The following is a 17877-nucleotide window of genomic DNA, read 5'->3' on the forward strand; positions in this document are numbered from 1 at the left end:
ACAGCCTAGAAGGTCAAGAGCGAAGTATTACAACCTAGAAAGACAAGAGGGAATATTACAGCCTAGAAGGACAAGAGGGAAGGATTACAGCCTAGAAGGTCAAGAGCGAAGTATTACAACCTAGAAAGACAAGAGGGAATATTACAGCCTAGAAGGAGTGCACAGAGTACCACATTCAACTCTGAATGAATATCTATTGAGCATTTAACTGCCTAAAAACCACCCTTCATCAGCCACACTGTCAGTTTGAGGGTCGCACGCTTACTGGTCCACGTCAGCACTCGACCAATCAGCTGACGACATCTAAGCGGTTGATGGGCGGTGCCACTTATCGATGACGCGTCCATAATGGTTGTTTAAGAGGAGCAAACAACTGATGGGCTGAGTGATGTGACGTTTCACGTTACTTCACGTCATCTTTGAATGGTCTAAAATACGGGGTTCGGTTCTATTAAGTCTGTTTATGACGACAAAATCATGCAATGCAAGGATGGTTGACGGAAGTTTACATGAATTACGTGAATCACGCGAACAGTACAATATGCATTCCGAAAGGAGGAACGTGATGTATGTATAAAGGTTGCCTTTCCTCCAGTGCATTTCATAAATATTATAAAGAATCATTTATTTTACGCCATCTGTTAATTGTTTGTTCAGCCAGTGATCAACGACACGTTGTTATTATCATGTCAAAGGACAAGATGGAACTGGATAAACCAGTGAACATATGAACTTATAGAAAATATTGACAGGTCAAAGTTCGACTCTTTCAATTACCATATGAGTGATGAAAGGGTAGTATTAATGGGTTTCACTTTTCTTCCAATGATAATTCATTTCCTATAAATTAGTGTTTGAGGTTTCATCAATTATTTAAAAAGATTTATTCCAGCGATCTTTGAATATTGTATTACCAAAGCTGAAACAATAGAACGAGTAAAATTTCCAGTAGTTGGAAAAAGAAGGGACAAACTGAGAATCATTTTCAAGTTACGCAACAGTTTTGTCGGAAAATGTAATGTTCTAAATTTATGCCACTTTAAAGAAGGAAATACTTTCCTAAACTTACGGAAATTTATATCCCGACATCATTTGTATTGTATCTGTATTGTATCGTATTGTATTGTATCTATAATACACACATTTTTATACATTTAGGGACTTCGATAGGAACTATTAGCGTTAGTGTACTGTCGCGTATTCTATGTGAATTTTGGTCTATAAAAGCAGAAAACTTCTACAACGGGTCTGTTACCTTTCTCCATATGAGTGGTAAATTTTAGTTCGGAATTCGATTTCACTTCTAGTCGTTTAAATTCACTTTTAGACTTCATCTTCTCTTAGTTCAGTTTCACCTATATCTTGATGGAATCCTATCAAACGCTAATCTACCAATAGTAGCTTCCTGATCAAACAGTTCTTGTTTCACTCACTAATTGGTTTTTCTGTATATCAGTCGCAGTAAAAAAAGACTGATATACAGATCTCTCGTGTTGTTTTTATTAATTTTGAATTAGCCATCTGTTTGACCAAAGTCTTGTGTTTGATTTCGCTAATTTTCTTCGAGACGTCGTTTGAAGTTTGCTTTGTAAAAAAAAAAAGTGTATAAAATTTCATTTTTTGTTCTGAGTGAATGATAAACGCAAGCAATATAAGGAGACGAACGATGTGTAATACTCGTGGTTCTGTTTACAAACGGTCGCATTCAGCGATGAAAATATGGTGGAGTGGTGCTAATTTTGGTAAGTCACAAGAGAAAGTGGGCTGTGTACACACTGTAAAGACCTTTGGATGGGTCTTCAGGTAGATTAAAGACTGGTTAATCATGTGATTAGGAAATTAAAAACAGCATTGCTTGATTTCAACAATCTACATTTCAACTATTCAACTATCATTTGTTCATTTCCATCACCAAATCATCTATTCCAATTAGATCAATAAAGTTGAATTCCTAATTCGAAGTATTATATCATGAACAGTATCAAAATCTTCAAAATAGTTTGCCATATCATTCAGTACGAGAATCTGGTCAAGAAAATCAGTTGGACTTCCATATCCCAATATGAACGAAGTGTTCTATTATATAGCTATCAGATGAATATGAACGGGTCGAATTTCCCGGAGCTATGCCAGAAGCACAGAAAATATCCAATTTTTTCATATAACTTTGAAAGATACTCAATCGTATTAAGTGAAAAAAAAACACACATATTGTCGTTTCCAGTTATACTATTACCGTAGTTCTGCTAGCGAGAGAAAATGCATATATTTATGCATACTATTCCTATGAAATTAAAATATATAAGGTAGAACTGATAAATTTGGTCCACTCTTCAAGTTATTGACAGCGTTTAAGCAGTGATTAATTTTAAGAATGGAACTTTACTAAAGATCAGTTCATGTAAAAGAGACAGTCATCTTTTCCGGCACCGACTACAAGGAGTGAAATTAAATTGTGAATCGATAGGCAATCATGCAAATTTGCACTGGCCAATCCCATTAAGATATTTCAAGAATTTCCGTGGTATAAACATATCAGCTTCTATCTCACAATTTCAAACATAAACTGCATTCGTGATGAGTGAAGAATTAATCGGCATACGGCGATTTGTTATAGAATTTTTTCACAAGCACTGCCGTTCTACAAACTTACAGAACTTACAATTACAAATTTAATATGGTCACCTTTTCATAGAGTTGTGTAGATACTACTGACAATATGATATAAAAAGAAATAGAAAAAATTTTGCGAGAATTAAACTGCCATCTAAGTTTGACTTTTTCTGGACAAAGCCTAACTGATCACTTAGATGCCGAGTGACCAGCATTCTGTCCTTCATACTGCATGATCAAGCACTTGAAACTCTAATCTATTTATACTTGCACATAGCAAAAATCTATTACTAACTACAAGCCAGTGAATCATAAAGATTTAAACAAGATACAATGTTTTAATATGATAGAGACCTAACACCGGTTATTTCGAATTAAAGACTACTCAACAACGTTTGATATGCCTTCATTGATGAAATCTTCCGGTTTCTTACGGTAAGCTTCATAGTTCATTTTTACGCACAGCTTTGTCATGAAGTAGAATACTACACCCTGAGGAAGCCAAAGATACCAACGATCAAACCATGTGTTTCTTAACACCTGCAATCAAACCTTGTGTTTTTCAACACCCTTAACCATCATTCATCGCAAAACGTTTGGAAAGAACCTACAAACATGTGATGAAAATGATTTGTCACTTAATTTGAATTTATCAATGCAACATTTGACCATATCCTTCAACAAGTAAGGGAGAAATTAGAAATGTACAAAGAGCTAACGATAACAGTAAGCCTGTTCACCGTTGTTCACAAAGTATTCTATCCCTCACTTCATTTATCATTGATCAGATCATAATCTCCCATCTTTACTTCACTTATTACTATTCATATCATCCAGTCTTAACCAATGGTCAAGAATGATGCATATTATCGAAATGGAGAAGCTAAACATACATTTCCCTCAAATATGATAACAGTCGATTGTCTAATAATCAGTGGTTGATAATGGAATAAAGAGCTTCTGACAACTATTCTGACATTCCAGCAAGTCACTGTAAAGTCAAAAAAGCATACCTTTATGGTGGCATCTTTCCAAAACCCTTTGAATACTCTTTGCTCATTCGGAGCCAACGTAAATTTGTACTGTCCATAAATCTAAAATAACATACTGGATAAATCAAGACAAGTAAGTAAGTCAGTAAGTAAGCAGGCAAATAATTAAGAGGGAAAGTGGTGAGTAGTTAGGTAAGTAGGATGAACAATTAGATAAGTAGGTGAATGGGTAAGAGGAAATAAAGCGATTAAGGACCAAGAGAATAAAATCATAATGAAGCCTTTTCCTTACAGATAATAGCGAATAATAAGAAAGCGTGTGTGATACTAAAACAGGCAACTTACTTTCCCGAGCTTCCCGAACTCTAAACTGAAATGAACCGGCGACAACTTCATCCTCCCACTCCGTTTATCCGTTCTAGCTCCGGAATTCGAAGGGAACTTCGCGACATGGGGCGGAGTCCACAAATAGAGGAAAAGAGTGTGTATGTGTGGCTTTGTCTGTAAGCTTTTTCGAGTTCTTTCAATTTTCATTGTATTAATAGGTCAGGTCAGGTCACGATGAGTTAATAGATCAAATGGGGTAAGAATAGAATGGTAGTAGGTCAAGTTGGAATAGGTTGATATCCCTTTTCCCTTCTATAAACTGGTACTACACAGACTGGCACAAGTACGTAATACATTGCTCTTTCTTATATCCAGTTGAAATTTAAGAATTTTCGGATAGAACTAAAATCCTAAACTGTACTAAATCTACCGAATCACTTCCCACCGTATCTGCTCATCCTTCTCCCGGTTACATTTACACCTCATGAGGAATGATTTGTTCATATTTTCAAATTGCGTGGAATATATGCTGAAACTATAGTAACTGTTCACAGAATTATAGGAGTGATACTTATGAGTGGCTCAGTGGATGACTGCTTGGATTATCAGAGTTGCAGTCCCATTCAGGAGGAGGTATGCATGTCCTACTTGGGCTCTTTTTTCTTCTATTGGTTATTTCAGCCAATTTTGCTTTCAAGTCCCTGTAAAACAAAAGCTTCTCCTTGCATATACCATTGAAGCGAATTTCCATCCAGTGGAAATGGATTATTCCCATATCAACTAACGATAGTGAACCTACAGATTTACCTGTTTTCGGTTGTTGGGCAGCTCATCTTTACATCATTCCCGATAATAAACCTGCAGATTTACCCGTTATCGATTACTGAATCTAGTTACATGTTATTATTACGGCGAATAAAATCTTTAAAAGAACTTCCGGCAGATTTTAATGTAGAAATGCAGGGAATAAGTACTTCTTTGCTCTATCCAAGTTAAAGCAAAATTTTCTAACATAATATCGAGCTGTTTATTTTTTATTCTCTATTTTTAATATTCTTTCATCACTGTTGAATGAGTTATTTTAAAAAATGCCTACAACGATGCAATATTCTCGTGGTTTTGTTAATTCCTGTATTCATAACATAAGGATACCATCGATATTTTATCATCTGAAGAGGTCAAGAATCAAGGATATAAGTTAACAAAAAAAACGAGCTTTTCATTGCTTCGCTTTCTTTGATTTCCCATTGTTTTTATTTCATTTCTTTTTTAATATTCTTTCATTTCGTTTTCTCTTGATAATCTATCTGGTTGCTACGCTAGCATTTTGTGGCTTTCATTTGTTTCACGCATGCGTATGGCTGGATGCAATACGATCTTTTGATAAAGACGATCATTCAGTGGTTAGTGGGGTATTAGACTTATTTGAAATTCCACCAAGTTCTGCACTGCTGTACTTTGCATTCATCAAAAATAGTATTTTCTGGCAAGTTTCTTTTTTTTTGTAGATGTGTCTTGTCGTTGATGCTGTAGAGCGAATGGTCAAATTGATGTCCAGTGATTGCAACAACCCGAAGTACTGTTTACTGCAGAAATTGTCAGGTAATAATTAATTACGATGGATTTCATATTATTATCGGCAGGGTTAGTGGGGTATTCAGTAATATCTCCGAATACATGCTATATACTTCGAATTGCTCCGGACTCCAGATTTATTTCTTGAGAAAGCACAACAGATGCACATATGGTATATACATAAAAGTATCATCCCCTCATAAACTGCCTGCTTTTAATGTTATTGTGTGTAACTTTTCGATTCACTTGAAACAATTGGAATTTCTCAGATAAAAATTCCAAATATGAATGAATAATTGAGCTCATATCTTTGTCGGATACATGTCCGAAATTTCAAGAACACTTGTTCTTAATCGATCATCAGTTACTACTTTGCCTTTTCAGAAAAGCAGTTAAAAACTTTTGGCATTGTTTTGGCAGAATCTGAATTAGAGGATGACGATTACATACGTATGTTTGTGGTTTTTTTGCCTATAAAAGAAAATGTTCATTTAACTATGAAGAAATATTTCGCAGATTGTGATCTTTGTGGAGTTTACTATCGCGCATCATGTCGACTACATCCACTGTTTATTGTCAGTGATAGAGAAGTAGGCTATATCATTTTACACTTCATTTATTCACGATTCATTTTTGACTTTCATATATTAATACGGTGAGGTAAATGTGACATTCAGTAATTATTTATGAAATTCTTTAAATCCTCTAATTTGCAAACTACTTTGGTTTTCTAAGGAAACTGACGAGGCTTATGTCAGTGTTTTTATTTTTCTACTATTACCATTGATTTCAGGTACGCGAAGACAATAAGCCAAGAGCAGAACAAACCTTACCTGCTTTTTTTGAAATCAAAACTTCTAAAATTCCGAAAGCAGGGTTGGGCGTTTTTGCAAAGATGGACATACCGATAGGACTGGTATTTGGCCCATATCAAGGTAGTTTAATTTCCATATAAAATGAACCACTGGAGTTAACATTTTGAAACTGAATAGTTTCAGGAATATTATTGTCTGACCCGAAGAAAGCCGATCAAAATGGTTATTCCTGGGAAATTCGTATTAGTGGGAAACCATCACAGTATATTGATGGCAGTGATCCAAGATATTCTAACTGGATGCGTTACATAAACAGTTCGAGGTGTAAGTAGTGCTTAATTTTTCCCTTCCCTTTTTTTCGGCTACTTCTTCAGTCTGACTAGTTTTTTGCTAAGATAACGAAATCAACAAAGAGAAAAAACTTCGTTTTTTCTGTTGAAAGTTTGAATACGTATACAAATAGACATATTACTCATATTTCTGTCTCTTTAACTAAGGTCTTTTAAAAAACTCACGCAGTTCTAATGCTTTTAAAAATTAGCTTATGACTTGTTCATCCGTCTTCCTAAGAAACTTCGTAGGAAATATTTCGACACTGATGATACTGTTTCAGTAAAACTTAAGTTGTTTTCAAAATAACAGGATGGCCTTTACTGGTCCTAAACAGCTCATATATCTTTAGTTGAGAACGAACAAAATCTGATTGCTTTCCAGTACAATGGTTCAGTTTATTACCGCGTCTTCAGGCCGATTAGTGAAGGGATCGAACTTCTAGGTAAACTCACTCCGTTACCCAATTAATTCAGTTCGGTTATTCAATCTTCATATGACTTGCTCTTTACGATTTGCCTTACTTTCCACTACCATAAACTGCAAAATTCGATATGTACTGACATTCCAAAGGAAATTAAATCTTATGGGGAAGAAGCAATAGGTTAAGTGACATATTTATTTAACAAAAGTATTCAGTATGGTATGGAAACAAATACGGCGAAAGTTTGGGTGTACTCAGTGTAACACAAAGGCATAAGATTCCACCGGAAAAGAATCCTTATATCTTCGGCTGATCAACATTAGTGACAAGTAAGTGGTCGTTTTGATTTCCTGTTGGTCCAGATTAAATTAATGCTTGTCATGTCAAAAAAAAAAATTGCAGCTTGATCTCGACAGTCCCATTCAAGTCTTTGATTCCAACGTTTTTACGTCTTTCTATGTATTACTTGTGATGGTACTTTGTTGTTCGATGTTATTTTTATCTTCATATCGATGTTATTTTTATCTTCATACTCGCGAATAATAAAAGTTCAAAATGATGGCAGACATGTTACTAACAAAATGTTCAAACTGAAAGGATCACTTTGACGAAAACAGGCAATCAATACAACCAGTGGTAACAAACATATTGTCAACAAAATATTCAAACTGGAAAAACCACGTTGACGGAAACACAAAATCAGTAAAACTAGTATTTACATGAAAGTAGTACTGAAATAAGGAATTGTTCACTTCTTTGTCTTTGTTTTTATTGCAGCGCTTGAGGTTTTCTGTTGCTTCTGTTCACTCCAGGTTGTTGGCACACGAGGTATCAAACGTACATTCTTTTGGAAATCTTGTTTTGTATCTTTCAAGTCTGGCACAAGTATATATCCTAAGACAAATCAATCTTATTTGGAAACATTGTATTAGTGTTGCTGGCAGATTTTGCTTAACAACAAACTGTAAGACCTAGAACTGGACTTCATCTAGCTTTGAAGCTGCTGTACTTTGGAGCTACAGCATACTAATCGTAAAAGAAAATATGAATATAATATATACTGCTTCTAATATAATATATGCTTTTTTTTCAACAAACTTCGAAAGTCTAAATCAAAGAGAATTAGGGAGCTGGAGAAGTGATTAGCATATGTCAAGTTTAAGATCGGAATTGAAATATCATCAGACCGGACATCATATATTAGAGATAGAAGGTTCACTGCCTTATCATTGAATGAGTGCTACAAAGTAGACGAAATAACGGATACCAATGTATACCTCTTTCGATGATTGAAAACCGCTCATTTAAGCTAACTGCACGATTGCTATATTTGAATGCTTTTTCAGGAAGTGTTACGAAATTACGCTGAATAAATTGTCGTTCTTCCAAAGCTTTGATAGTGTAATTATATCGTCGTGACATTGATCCTGGAAATTGTCACGGATTATAAAGCATAAAAACACAGCCGATAAAAGCAAAATATCGTAATTGATCATCAACGATAAGTTATTTATACTGGATCACATATATACAAGTGTCAATACATATATATATATATATATATATATACTAGTCGGTTAGAACCATATTATAGCCACGAACAGATTATCCAGATCGTTAACACCGGAAATTTCCCGCAACCGTCATTCCTCTCCCCGTGTTACTTTCATGCGCAGCAATTTAATTTGAATTTCGAATTGCAGTCCTGCTGCCATTTATTACCGACTTTGCAATGGCCGAACCTTGTTTCGTGGATTTATGCTCTAAATTAGTTGTTGGTACCCTTCACTCTTCCCCGAGATGTCACGGGGACAACGTAGGTTGTACTCGTTTCTGTTTGTTATATCATGTAGATGTTGTGAACAGTTTAAGTTGACAGTTTGCTTGGGAAAAATACGAAATAGCATAAAGTGGACGTTATTAAGTAACTGAAACGTTAACATACAATGATGCATTTGCTATGCTATTTAACCGGAAAATTAAAAGGGAACATGGAGGCACATATAGGCGATACGGTTGAAGAGATTCGTATTATTTAACATATTCTACATCGATTTGGGTCATATTAGCTGAATGAATACCATTGATTTTGAATTTTATTCTCTAAGCTTGATGGTGAATATCGCTCCTCGGTACCTTACCTCCGCATGGATCTTACCGGATATTTGCAATCTTCCCTACCATATCCTCGAGAATATTTTTGTCTCCTCCGATGTTTAAAGTTAAGTTAACATGTTCACTGTCTCATATGTTAACCTTTACTTGTCACATTTGTTTATATTTCCGTAAATTAACCCGAATCTAATATATTACTTCTAAATTAAGAAAAAGTACCCCATGGTACTTTCTGTTTTGAAATTATACGTTAAATAATTGTACAAAAAAAAAAATTAAAATTGTACCAATGTAACATGGCATAGTAGAATAGAACAGTAGAAGTATAGTATTAGAGTAAAAGAGTACTATTTGTTCTTTTATTATGATTTTGGTTTATGTCGTTCTTTTCGGCTATTTATATGCATAGCATGTAAAATTAAAGAAATTTACAGTTGTTATTTTATAAAATAACTGTACTGTTGAAGCATCTTTTGTAACGACGTTGCAAATACGAACTGAACCTATGTGTTTACAATGTAACTTATGTCAGTAGCGGGCGTAATTCCTTTGTTTTGTTTAGCTTCCATCTGCCAGCAGTTACAACCATTTTTAACATTTAACACAAAAAAAGTGTCGCGTGGGAAATGAGTTCACTGCGCAAAGAAATTCTAGCAAGGAAAGGATTACCATCAGTTAGTGAAGAAGGAAGTAGCACTGCAACCGGGTAAGTTATCGTAAGTCTCGTTTTTTGTCTTAAATATGTGCCCGAGAAAGTATCAGAGTGCTGCAAAATGTTCTGAGATAATTGTTTTTGATTTACATCATAAGGACAGGAATGTGGTCGCTCTGATTTTGTGAACCTAAAAATAATAATTATGGGGAACGTAAATTTGCTGCAAATCATCTATCATGAAGCTAAAAGGATCCGGTATTTAAATATATTGGCAAAGCTTAGTAAGCAAAAATTTTTTGACAATGGTTTTTTTTTTTAATTTGAAGAATTTTAGAGTAGTTCCATCAACGAGTAGAGGACTTCGTCGTAGTGGTATGATAGACGTGACACCGCTTGAATGGAATGAATTTTTCGACAGGAAGCTTAGTTTGAACATTAACGACGGTGTTTTTTGCGTTTACACAAAGGGAGACATAGGACCCATCTTTTACATGCTTCACGGCGGAGGTTATTCTGGTCTGACATGGGCAGCCTTAACAGTAAGTTTTCTCAACTTTAAATTTGGAGCTTTATTATTAGTACAGTTTGCTATAAAAATCGTACGTCAGATCCGGTAACTTTATGAGTGATGGTAGTTGTAACTTTAGGAGAAGCTTTCATCACAACTACGGTGCCGAATAGTAGCACCAGACCTGCGAGGTCATGGTGATACAGTGACGACAGATGAATTAGATTTATCCACTGAACGTCAAACGGAAGATATTGTAGCTATACATAAAAACATATGTGCAGGCGAAGCAACACCGACATTCATAATAGGACATAGGTTAGCTTGTTACATTCATACAAACTATTTTAAAAAACCAACATATATAAATCACTAACCGTTGATTTCACTTTGATCCTAAACTTCATTCCGGAAAGGAGTGTTAGTTTTAACTAGCTTCTTTTTTTCAGTATGGGTGGTGCTCTATCGGTACATGTAGCAGCTAGTGGTCGTATAAAGCACGTGATCGGTATTGCTGTCATTGATGTTGTGGAAGGTACAGCTATGGAAGCGTTAAACACGATGAAACATTTTTTAAAAAGTCGACCGCAGAAATTCGGCAGTGTCGGTGGTATGCTTATATAGTTTGATTGCTCATTCTGTTTGGAAATAAATGGGAAAATCTGTTGTGCGACCTTTTCTTGGTGTCCGCTATGAATGTCGCAATTAAACTAATTTAAACGTTCAAATCACGAAATCAAGCCATTTGAACCTTCAAATGTCATTTTTCGATTTTGATATGTTCCGGATGTTCGAAAATTTAATTTAACGAATTTAAGCCGCGGTAGAATGGTGCTGTAAATCGGGAACAGCCAAAAATTCTCGAGCTGCTCGCGTATCTATGCCTGCTCAAATTAAAAAAACCGGCGATGTGAGCTTATCGTCTTATCACTTTACTGATGTGCTCTCTCTATATTGCTTTTATATACTAAAAAAAACTCGTCCAAAGTTTTCTTGTGTATTGTAATGTTAATATTAGTGTAAAGTTATTATAGTTGTACACATGGAGAATTGATTTGTCCAAAACGGAGCCGCATTGGGTTGGATGGTTCAAAGGCCTCTCTAAGCTGTTTCTCAGCTGTCGTGTACCGAAACTTCTAGTTCTTGCTGGCATTGATAGACTGGACACCGATCTAATTGTAGATTTATTTCGTCACACTCTACTTTTTTTTAATTTATTTTTTTCACTTCCTGTTTGATTTTCAATCCTTCTAATTTCCACAGTTCGCAAATTAAAAATTAACATCAGATACATGCAATTTTTTTTTGCCAACTTCAACTCGAAGAAGTATAAGTTTCGTCAACTTTGTAGGTAGGACAGATGCAGGGCAAATTTCAAGAAACGATATTGCCGAAAGCAGGTCATGCCGTGCAAGAGGATTCTCCGGATGACCTTGCCGATACGCTAGCGAGCTTTGCGATCCGAAATCGAATTTGTCATTCAGTTCAGTGAATTGCTGATTTTGTATATTAGTGCATTAATGGTGGATAACAGGAAATTAATTTATTGCGTCGAAGTTTTACTTTCCTGTTCAAGTTGTTTCTGCTTAGACATTTTCAGGTGTTATCTTCGATTGTGCGTTCTAGCAAAGCTGATTGCATTTCAGCAGATATTCAGGCATGCTGAACTTTTCTTAGTGAGCGTTTATTACATTGCCTCTGTGCCTCATAATGATAATTTTGTGGTACAGGTTGAAAGAAATGCATCGTAAAGCATACTATTCTGCATGATTGCTGTTTTCGCCAAATATATATTCTGACCTGGTTAGGGTATGCGGAAGATATGGTATCTAAATTTACATATTGTTTACAAGCAAAATTTCCTGCGATTTGTTAATAAATATTTTGACTTCTTTGGTCATTGAAAAACTGCAGCATAAAGCACTGACTGTTGGTGGTACACTAGTGATCTGGTGAAGCTGTCCGATTCTTGAATTAATATTGGTATATTTCATGAGATGAAATCAGATGGCTGTTTGAATTGGAGCCTACATGAAGTGAGGAATTGACAAACCGTGGGTGTACGTTCAGCGTATGCGACGTTAACGTAGGGTGCAAAGTTTTGCAGTTCTTCTAACTGATATTGTGATGGGATATGCAGTTTCTGTGCCAGATTATCCACTGAAATGGAAGGAACAAATATTGCATTAAGCAAAAATTAAGTAAGTATTGCAGCAAGAAGTACAGAAACATCATTTAAAAAGTGGAAAAAATACGAGTTCCAAAGTCGAAACATTTTGTTCTTTCAAAAGGTTTAGAAATTTCACACATTTCGTCCTTCTAAACACTTCATCTTATTTCACACGGCGTTAGTATGCATAAATTAATTTCCTATAGTATCATTTTATTTGGCCTTATTTCATTCCACTCTTCCCTTAAATACGACCCCTAATAAGTACCATGCAATACTGTAAGTACGATTACGCTATGAGAAATATTTAATACGCATTGATTTGTGTCTATCTGAGTCTTCTAAACTGATACAATATAGTACTCAAAATTTATGATATGCTTTTTACCAGGTTCAACATTCATGTCGAGCAGATGATAGAAGGATGACGAGGCATGGGTTTTGTCTTTGTTTGATAGAGGGAATGAATCAGCTCTGGAATGATTGGACCAAGTCCAGTCGGGGAATTTGTGTTGGTCAGCTAAAATTTCATTTGATATCTAGATCTGATGCTGTTAATGTTTGAATAGTAGCATGCACGGATCATTTATGATCGATAATATGCTTAGCAGGCATTTTATGATATCATCGTTGTAAACATAAAAACACACGCACCTGTTTTAATATCATATTCAGTTTCGAATAAACTATAGGCTGATTTGGAATCACACATCCGATTATCATCTAGTTCAGCATCATTGCTTTTGATTGTTTCTGAAATCATTGAAAAATATAACTTTGAAATCATACACACGCAGAATCAGATAGACGTTTCAGGTACATTTTATAAATCTATCGCATTACAAATTTCGGTTGAAGCATATGTTTGTAACGATCTAACGATTTGTTCAATCATTTGAAATAAAATTTCATGTCATACCCACGCCCGTACGTGCAACTTTAACAGCTAAGTTATTGTCCATATTTTCTTTTCGTTTTATTGGGCTAAACCCGGGAGTTGACAGAAACAAGCGCCCATTATTATCATCATGATCATAATTAACATTGTCGAATGATAATGCTGAACTAATTGAGGAGGTATTGGGAGTAAAACAAGCGCTATCTGCAGGTAATAGTAATAATTGATCCGCAGTTGATGGCGGTATTGAGTAAGTCATGTCACGACTATTTTCCATAATTTTGTTTGTAATTTTTGCCATTCCAGATTTATTTAATACGAGAACATGCTGTAATGAGGAAAAAAATTAATTCAATTCTTCGAGAAGCTTTCATCGGATATCAGAGTTGGAAATAGATAGTATTACTGCAGAAATTCTGAAGCAGGAACATTATTTTTAAGTTTTTCCAGAATTCATATTACTTTTTGTGATAACTAACCGACCAATCATTTCTCAGAACTTTATATGACATTTTCAAAAATGACCAGCTAGTTAATCAATCAGCCTAATCAAACTATGCCAAACTGACCTGCCGTAAACGAGCATTAATTCACAATGATGCATTAATGGATAATAATTCACCTTTATGAACTAACCTTTGGATTTTTGTCAAAGCTAACCAACAGATCTCGCTTTTATTCAAATCACTCTGACATCATGTATTTCATCAGAAACAAAAACAAAATTAAATCCCTTCACCACATACCGTATTCATTCCTTTTGGTAGTTCAAAGTAATCATTGAAGGCTTTCATATACCTAAAAATTCATAAGAATCTTACCGTAAATCTTTTAATAAATAATTAAATGACTCTATGGTAAGGTAAAGTTTGTACCAGTTCCTACAAGCATCATTAAATTATAACCTTACTATCAAATTTTTACAGATGCTCAAATGACTCTCCAGACATAATTTTTCCTTTTTTTCAATAAATTTCTAATTAATACTTAATTTATCTTTCAATGAAATTCCCTGCACATTAAATTTGACGAAAAAAGAACAAAGAAGTTTGTTGGAACGAGCATTTATAACATTCAGGATAAAGTTTGTCTTCCTAATAGATCTTATCAACGACCGATCCGATAACCATATGTACAGACATATTATCATTAAAAAAGTTTATTAAGTGATTGATAAATTCTGCGAAAAGAAAAAAACATGAAAGAGACAGTTCGTTATGAAAACAATAATAATACTAATTGAATAGAAGAAAGAAATTTATACTATTAAGGAAAGTGAATGTAGAAAGAGAAATGTGTTTAAGGGTTACGTACGTACTTTTTATTTTAAAAAAGTGTAAAATCGATTTGGATAACAAAATTAAAATTAAAAGAAATTAAGCAAAGTAATTAACTTGAATTAAGTAGAAAATCCTTCTTTAAAAAATAACTGGGAAAAAATGCTTGACAAAATGGCGACAAAATGAATTAAGTAGAGTGATTGGTTAAGAATTGGTTAAGATGGATTTACTCTTTTTTGGATTCGATAAATCCTATCATTTTCCAATTAATATCTCAATTATCTTTCCATCAATTTCTGTACATAAAAATTCCACGGAAAAAAACAGAAAAGTTTGCTAGAATGAATATTTGAAATATTCAGCACAAACTTATCAACTGATCTAAAAAAAAAGTCGTTTTTTTAATAAAATAATAATTATTCGAAATAATTAAAATAAACAAGTTATTTTAAGATTTTCCACTAAAATATGTTTCCATATTCCTTCCTGATGTGCCATTGAAAAAATACATGTGATAAAAAACGGGAAGATGATACCGATGAATAATCAGTCTTGCGCAAAAACATCTCGCAATATATTATTACAAAAGTTGTAAGAGGTGTTAATTAATAAACGAAGTACAGTAAAACACATTTCGCAATATTAAACCTTACTTCACATTCCAATATGCTATAAGTTACATTGTCATCAAAAAAAAGAAATAAAGTCAACATTACTTTATAGTTTTATTAAAAAATGGCCAGAAATTCTACTGGAATAATAGATTAGATAATTTCTTGATTTATCATATATAAATGATACTTTTTAAAACAATTTAGTAGTATTTCCAGCACTTCCCCCTCCTAAGAAAGAACAATCTATTGAAATGTGACAGTAAGTTAGCTCATTGCGGTACTTGGAGAATACTTTATATATATTTTTAATGAGCGTAACATAAAAATTCATTTCAGTGAATTACAAATTATTCTAAAATTAAAAAAATAAGAGATTAACTTGCTGAGAAAAAAGCATAGAACAAATTAATTGAAATCCATAGCTGAATGACATATATTTCATCAGAAGTGACATTTAATTAACGGCGGCAGAATAAGCAACGAAGAACTGAAAGTACGAATGATGCAAGCATCATTACTGCAACCACTGCCAAAACAACAATAACCCATGTCTGTAATATATGATTCGTATTACAAAATGGTAGAAAAAGAAAGAAAATGGTAGAAATGGTGGAAAAAAAAAGAAAAATGAAAAAGACTGGATCTAACCTATAAAAACAGCAAAAAAAGAAAGTAAAAAAAAAAGACAAAAAAAGTAAAAAAAAGAAGTAAAAAAAATCAAGAAAATTTCATAAAGAAATTGAAAAGTGAACCTGTAGATTGAAACAGCATTCTTTGTTAGCAGTACCGCAACATTTGTAGTAATGGAAAATGCTTGATGCGGGACACTGCGTACCAATGACCGGTACTGGACACCATGTTGCTCCATCCTGCAAATTTAACAGGTAGCAGGAAATATTTCGGGAAAATAACGGTCGAAATGAATAAATGGTTGTATGGAACAGATTCACAGAAATAATTGAAAAAAAAAGTATGGAAATAAAATAATTTGATTCAAACGAATTTTAAGCAAAAATCTCTTGAAACTTTGGTTTTGGCAATTTTTTTTATCAAATTTAAACACTGCTTTGTAATTTTCACTACTTCGTAATTTTCGGAAGAAATTTTAATCTTTTATTAATTCAGATTTGAACTTTAGTAGTTGTCATTTCACGTACTGCAATTTCCACATCACTATTGCTTAATACAACCACAGTAATGATAGATAAAAGTGCATAAAACTTCTTGCATTATTTAAAATATTAGTGATAACCAAAATTTCATTTCTCATAACGGAAAGTAAATAAACTTACAAAGGAATTGAACTTTGCACTTCTTAATACCAATTTACACCTTTATCATCGTTACACTATCTCAGCTTTAAAATAATTCTTTTTTTTTTTTTTTTTAACGATATGTAACATAATAAAACATTATGCAATGAAGAGGATATTATTTCAACATAGAAAGTGATAATTAATTAACAAATAGAATAGATCAGATGAAAGAATTATGTTCAATACCAACTTTAGTAGTTGTCATTTCACGTACTGCAGTTTCCACATCACCATCGCTTAATACAACCACAGCAATAATGGATAAAAATAGTCCAGCAGAAAGCATCGTAGCAAAGACGTTGATTTAGGCTAAATTTAAATTACCTCACTTTAAATCACATAAAACATATGAATGACACACTTCGGTCATTTATGTGAGGGCATATATAGTTGTCATATAGTGTCCTTACGTTAAACAATCTAGCACTGTTACGTGTAGTAGCAAGTGGACATTTAGGATAGCATAATACATTGAACCCAGCATGTAATACATCCAAGGTCATGTCACAGATGTCACCACGAGCAAGGGAATCTGCCGGCGAATGTCAGGCGTAAATTGATGATATGAGTAGCAGAGGAAACATAGAGTCATGTCATGTTTTTATCTGTACACACACTCTACTTATTTTCGTTATGTATAAACATTCTATCCAGTGATGTTGTCTTACTCAAATGTATAGCTCAAAAAGTAGGATTGACAGATACATAACAGGGATAATGACAATGATAATGACAGTAGTGATAACAATGAGACGATGATGATGACTGATGCCTAGGCAGGATGTATATGCTTTTCTTCTCAAATTTTCAACGTTTTTTGTTTCGAATTACTTGAGAAAGTTTCTAACATTTATTGTTGTTAGTTCATAGTACTTATCTTTAGTTTATTCCAAGCTTTCTCCAATCATTACGATATGACTGATCAATCGACTGAATGAGTAATGTATCTGAATATAATGAGTAATATATTGACTGATTGATTGTATGCTACCATTAAAATATGAATGAGTAAGCAATAAGCATAAGTGTAAAATATAAAATGTAACTTTTTTAGTTTAAATGATTAATATTTGTAAAATATGAAACGAATTTTCGATATCACTATGCTATTGTTATTGTCGTTATTGCTGTTGTTGTTGTTGTTATTGTTGTTGTTGTTGCTGTTATCATTGTTGCTGTTGTTATTGTTTTTGTTGCTGTTGTTGTTGTTTGTTGTTGTTGTTGTTGTTATCATTGTTGTTGGTT

At 33.8% G+C, this 17877-nt stretch overlaps 6 protein-coding genes across 6 annotated transcripts; 2 read left to right on the forward strand and 4 right to left on the reverse strand.

Moving 5' to 3' along the window:
* Nucleotides 1-2377: 2377 nt before the first annotated feature.
* On the reverse strand, nucleotides 2378-4139 carry LOAG_06332 (UcrQ family protein; the record flags this gene model as incomplete). Its single annotated transcript, XM_003141868.2, has 3 exons — nucleotides 2378-3153; nucleotides 3627-3707; nucleotides 3951-4139. 3 exons carry the CDS (start codon nucleotides 4137-4139, stop codon nucleotides 2995-2997), a joined length of 429 nt encoding a protein of 142 aa, XP_003141916.2. The 3' UTR covers nucleotides 2378-2994.
* Nucleotides 4140-4486: 347 nt separating this feature from the next.
* On the forward strand, nucleotides 4487-7438 carry LOAG_06333 (SET domain-containing protein). Its single transcript, XM_020447120.1, has 8 exons — nucleotides 4487-4565; nucleotides 5441-5534; nucleotides 5892-5957; nucleotides 6024-6097; nucleotides 6301-6442; nucleotides 6506-6646; nucleotides 7005-7097; nucleotides 7292-7438. The coding sequence occupies exons 1-8, from the start codon at nucleotides 4506-4508 to the stop codon at nucleotides 7387-7389; spliced, it is 768 nt and encodes a 255-aa protein (XP_020302615.1). The 5' UTR covers nucleotides 4487-4505; the 3' UTR covers nucleotides 7390-7438.
* A 3-nt stretch (nucleotides 7439-7441) lies between these two features.
* LOAG_06334 (hypothetical protein) lies at nucleotides 7442-8498 on the reverse strand (the record flags this gene model as incomplete). The annotated part of the gene is made up of 2 exons (XM_003141870.2): nucleotides 7442-7970; nucleotides 8354-8498. 2 exons carry the CDS (start codon nucleotides 8496-8498, stop codon nucleotides 7825-7827), a joined length of 291 nt encoding a protein of 96 aa, XP_003141918.1. The 3' UTR covers nucleotides 7442-7824.
* A 1250-nt stretch (nucleotides 8499-9748) lies between these two features.
* LOAG_06335 (phosphatase methylesterase 1) lies at nucleotides 9749-12320 on the forward strand. Its single transcript, XM_003141871.2, has 7 exons — nucleotides 9749-9897; nucleotides 10181-10385; nucleotides 10494-10672; nucleotides 10804-10964; nucleotides 11173-11264; nucleotides 11389-11532; nucleotides 11706-12320. The coding sequence occupies exons 1-7, from the start codon at nucleotides 9818-9820 to the stop codon at nucleotides 11844-11846; spliced, it is 1002 nt and encodes a 333-aa protein (XP_003141919.1). The 5' UTR covers nucleotides 9749-9817; the 3' UTR covers nucleotides 11847-12320.
* Nucleotides 12112-13723, reverse strand: LOAG_06336 (hypothetical protein; the record flags this gene model as incomplete). The annotated part of the gene is made up of 5 exons (XM_003141872.1): nucleotides 12112-12183; nucleotides 12408-12514; nucleotides 12913-13044; nucleotides 13179-13277; nucleotides 13444-13723. 5 exons carry the CDS (start codon nucleotides 13721-13723, stop codon nucleotides 12112-12114), a joined length of 690 nt encoding a protein of 229 aa, XP_003141920.1.
* Nucleotides 13724-15528: 1805 nt separating this feature from the next.
* LOAG_06337 (hypothetical protein) lies at nucleotides 15529-16946 on the reverse strand. Its single transcript, XM_003141873.2, has 3 exons — nucleotides 16823-16946; nucleotides 16069-16185; nucleotides 15529-15867 (listed from the first exon to the last, which is right to left on the reverse strand). Exons 1-3 carry the CDS (start codon nucleotides 16916-16918, stop codon nucleotides 15775-15777), a joined length of 306 nt encoding a protein of 101 aa, XP_003141921.1. The 5' UTR covers nucleotides 16919-16946; the 3' UTR covers nucleotides 15529-15774.
* Between the last annotated feature and the right edge of the window lie 931 nt (nucleotides 16947-17877).

The sequence above is a fragment of the Loa loa genome (assembly GCF_000183805.2).
Source record: "Loa loa unplaced genomic scaffold supercont3.13, whole genome shotgun sequence".
In the NCBI taxonomy this organism is placed as follows: domain Eukaryota; kingdom Metazoa; phylum Nematoda; class Chromadorea; order Rhabditida; family Onchocercidae; genus Loa; species Loa loa.

Excerpts from the sequence above, each read along its gene's own strand:
- LOAG_06333 (XM_020447120.1), top strand. The coding sequence starts at position 4,506 with ATGAGTGGCTCAGTGGATGACTGCTTGGATTATCAGAGTTGCAGTCCC. Across the intron at positions 5,535-5,891 it reads TTTACTGCAGAAATTGTCAG|AAAAGCAGTTAAAAACTTTT; the intron begins GTAATAATTAAT and ends TTGCCTTTTCAG. Across the intron at positions 5,958-6,023 it reads AGAGGATGACGATTACATAC|ATTGTGATCTTTGTGGAGTT; the intron begins GTATGTTTGTGG and ends AATATTTCGCAG.
- LOAG_06335 (XM_003141871.2), top strand. The coding sequence starts at position 9,818 with ATGAGTTCACTGCGCAAAGAAATTCTAGCAAGGAAAGGATTACCATCA. Across the intron at positions 10,386-10,493 it reads TGACATGGGCAGCCTTAACA|GAGAAGCTTTCATCACAACT; the intron begins GTAAGTTTTCTC and ends TTGTAACTTTAG. Across the intron at positions 11,533-11,705 it reads GACTGGACACCGATCTAATT|GTAGGACAGATGCAGGGCAA; the intron begins GTAGATTTATTT and ends TCAACTTTGTAG.
- LOAG_06337 (XM_003141873.2), bottom strand. The coding sequence starts at position 16,918 with ATGCTTTCTGCTGGACTATTTTTATCCATTATTGCTGTGGTTGTATTA. Across the intron at positions 16,186-16,822 it reads GTGAAATGACAACTACTAAA|GATGGAGCAACATGGTGTCC; the intron begins GTTGGTATTGAA and ends TTAAATTTGCAG. Across the intron at positions 15,868-16,068 it reads AATGCTGTTTCAATCTACAG|ACATGGGTTATTGTTGTTTT; the intron begins GTTCACTTTTCA and ends CATATATTACAG.